This window comes from Echinococcus granulosus, assembly GCF_000524195.1.
Source record: "Echinococcus granulosus chromosome Unknown EG_S00273, whole genome shotgun sequence".
Lineage (NCBI taxonomy): Eukaryota > Metazoa > Platyhelminthes > Cestoda > Cyclophyllidea > Taeniidae > Echinococcus > Echinococcus granulosus.
Genome location: NW_020170653.1, coordinates 32669 through 35602, shown reverse-complemented (window position 1 = coordinate 35602; position 2934 = coordinate 32669). Strand labels below are relative to the sequence as shown.

At 44.0% G+C, this 2934-nt stretch overlaps 1 protein-coding gene across 1 annotated transcript in view; it reads left to right on the top strand. All coding sequences in view use genetic code 11, as the record gives it.

Annotated features, from left to right (window-relative positions):
- Positions 1-2934, top strand: part of EGR_10804 (hypothetical protein) — a gene marked incomplete at both ends in the record, with an annotated part of 11528 nt that overhangs the window by 3476 nt on the left and 5118 nt on the right. Inside the window, 3 exons of the mRNA XM_024500053.1 lie at positions 690-783; positions 2288-2375; positions 2647-2718. Of these exons, the coding sequence (XP_024345537.1) occupies positions 690-783; positions 2288-2375; positions 2647-2718 (254 nt within the window). The remainder of the gene's footprint in view (positions 1-689; positions 784-2287; positions 2376-2646; positions 2719-2934) is intronic.

The following is a 2934-nucleotide window of genomic DNA, read 5'->3' as shown; positions in this document are numbered from 1 at the left end:
GAGTGGGTGAGAAGGTGGGCCTGTTTGTTCAGAATCTCTTCGCCTTCGTCGATGGCGCAGTAATTAGCTCATTCAATAATTAAGAACAAGCACTTGTATCAGCAGCCTTCTTTCCCCCTTGTTGGTACTTCCTCTGCTGCTGTCAGTTTTGGCTTGAGAGTTGAGTACGAAAGAACACGCCGCCTACTCGGGAGCCAGTGAGACTGTGTAAGGGGTGCTAGGAGTGGTGAAGACTATCCTTGCTTTCAAAGGACAGGAGAGGGATACCAAATGATATGTGGAGGAGCTCTTGGAGGCAGAAATGGTTGGTCTGAAGCAGTCCGCCATCTTTAGTTAAGGTAAGAGAGGCAATAAAGCCTTGAGTGACCCACCGTATTGCACTCTACTTTGACAGGAAGGGCAGTTTTCTGGCACCTTGAGCAGATGCAGGTGCACAATCGATTCTAGTTTGTACCAAAACAATCCTGTTGCAGTCGGGAATTTAGTAAATACCCATTGTGGATTTTCATGGTCTGTGAAATCAAATAAGTCAGTCTTCTGAGTGAAAATAGAGGTTTGGAGTAAGTTCTGGCTGTATGTGGAGAACACATTGCTTAGGTTAATTTTGAGGTTAGAGTGTAGGTTTAGCTAGGTCTGATTCTCCTAGAGATTCTCTTGTGGCATTCGTTCACGGTTAAAATTTGATGCAGAATGGTTTTACATTCTTAGTTCTGGAAACGATGGATGCGTCTATCTACGTGTTGATAGCGGTGACCTTCTACTATGGAATCATCATGCTTGGACGTACCACCCCAGATCCGAGCAAAATCATTCTGGTAGTGTTGGGAATGCTCTTTGCTGGAGTCACAGTGCGGCGAGCCTTTCAACAGTTCAACTACTTCAACTTTGCCGTTACCACTGCCGGCGAGATTTTCTCCATCATCGATCGAGTGAATGCGATAAGAACTAGTCATTCATCTACTCAATTCACTCTACCTCTTTTCTTATTCATCTGCTTGATCAATCATTCATTCGTTCCTCTTACCATCGATACTCACTCCTTAATCTACATCTGTTCAGCGTATCCATTCGTCCATGTAAACTGTTATTCCTCTCAACTAATCATTATTCCACTTATACATTCATTCACTTGTTTATTCATGCAATTCCTTGTCGATTCCGTACCCTTCCATTCATTCAAGGAGTCTTTCTGTTCTGTGTTATTTTTCCTGTGCGTATTCCACCCATATATCTGCCTATTTGCTTTTCCAAGCCTTCATTCAATTTAACTTCCTCTCTAGAACTACGGAATGTAATTGCCCTGAGACTAAGTAGGTTATACACATCCTTTATTGTTTTAAACTCAGCCTATTTACTTGCAACACGATGTTCTTTAGTGACCATCGATAGGATGTATAACGACGAAAAGTTCCGTCTGTCGCCTCTCCACTGCGACATCGTCTTCGAGGACGTGTCCTTCCTCTATCTTACCCGTCTTGACGTCCTTCTCCTTGTTCACTGCTCGTAAAACCTCCGACCCAGCCAAAACTTACCCATCGCATGTGTCAGTGGTTCAGGTAAAAGCGCACTCGTTCAACACCTAACGTCTCTACTATCCCGACTCTGGTCGCATCACAATTGACGGTGTGATCTTGACCTCGCTTGCTGGTGATCCTGCCTCGGAGTGGTCTTACAGGAGTCCACTCTCTTCGCGGGCTCACTGAGGGAGAACATCTATCTGGGGAGGCCCAATGCCATTTCGGGGGAGATGGAAGCGGCTGCCAGACTGGCACACGCTCAGGACTTTATCTCAAACCTCCCCAAGGCTTACAATATCGCATTTGTAGTACAGGATGGCGGAAGTGGCATGTTAGGAGGTTAGAAACGGCGGATCACTACTGAAAGAGCTCCTGTTAAAGACCCAACTCTACTGTTATTGGACGAGGCAACCTCGGCGTTGGATACGAGGTTGGAGAAGGCGGTACAAGTAGCATTAGGTGACGCAAAGAAGGGTAAGACTAAGGTGACGGTGGCACATAGACTGTCGACGGTGAGAGACGCTAATGTGATTTTGGTGATGGAGAGAGAACGCGTGGTGGAAGAGGGCAGTCATGAGGAGCTGACGGCGCGGGGTGGTGTCTATGCCAATCTGGCGATGCGTGGAGTATGCATGACATCTGGATTTGATGTCGATGCATGCTCAAAACAAGCCCATGATGTAGAAAATCAAATAATTTTGATCTGACACCCTAATACTACGTTTTGCAAGAACTAGAAATGAGAAGTTTATTTATTTCCTCTCCTTTAGCTTAAAAAAGGGAGGTAAATCGGATGATGACAACAGCGATTTAGGTGACGATGCTAGTGTTGGAAACATCATCAGAGCTACTCAGCAGGTCATTTTTCTTAAAAGTTGATTTACTTATTGTATTTGATAGTTTCGTTATCGATCTCACCTTCTAAACTACTGCACAATTTCTCATCATTTTAACTAATTGGGCGCCACCAAATTTTTACTGGATTGCAAGTGATATCAAGCGGATCAGACTTATACGTTAGAGGGGGATGTTTCGAGATTACTGGTGGATATCATGAGAGCCCTTTCGAGTATGGGACTTCAAGCTACTTGATGAGAGAATCGAGTGCACTGATTTGTTACTCATTCAGATCAGAATTGGTCAAATTAATTCGTCTTTTGGTGTTCTTTTAGCTGACATAAATCCAATTAACGAAATGCAGGTAATGATTTGCTGGGTCGATCACTAGGTCCATAGAAGCATAGAAGGTCAGACAGATTATCGCCTTCTTCCCATTTTAGGATCAAGAAAAGGTGATCTCAAGAAGGTGAGTCTTTGTTTGAGGAACCTTTATTTGTCTTTGATCAGTTTCGGCAAAATTTCCCTTTACTTCCCAAATTTCCTCCCTTTAGCTCGATGAAGATGGCAATTTTAAAGC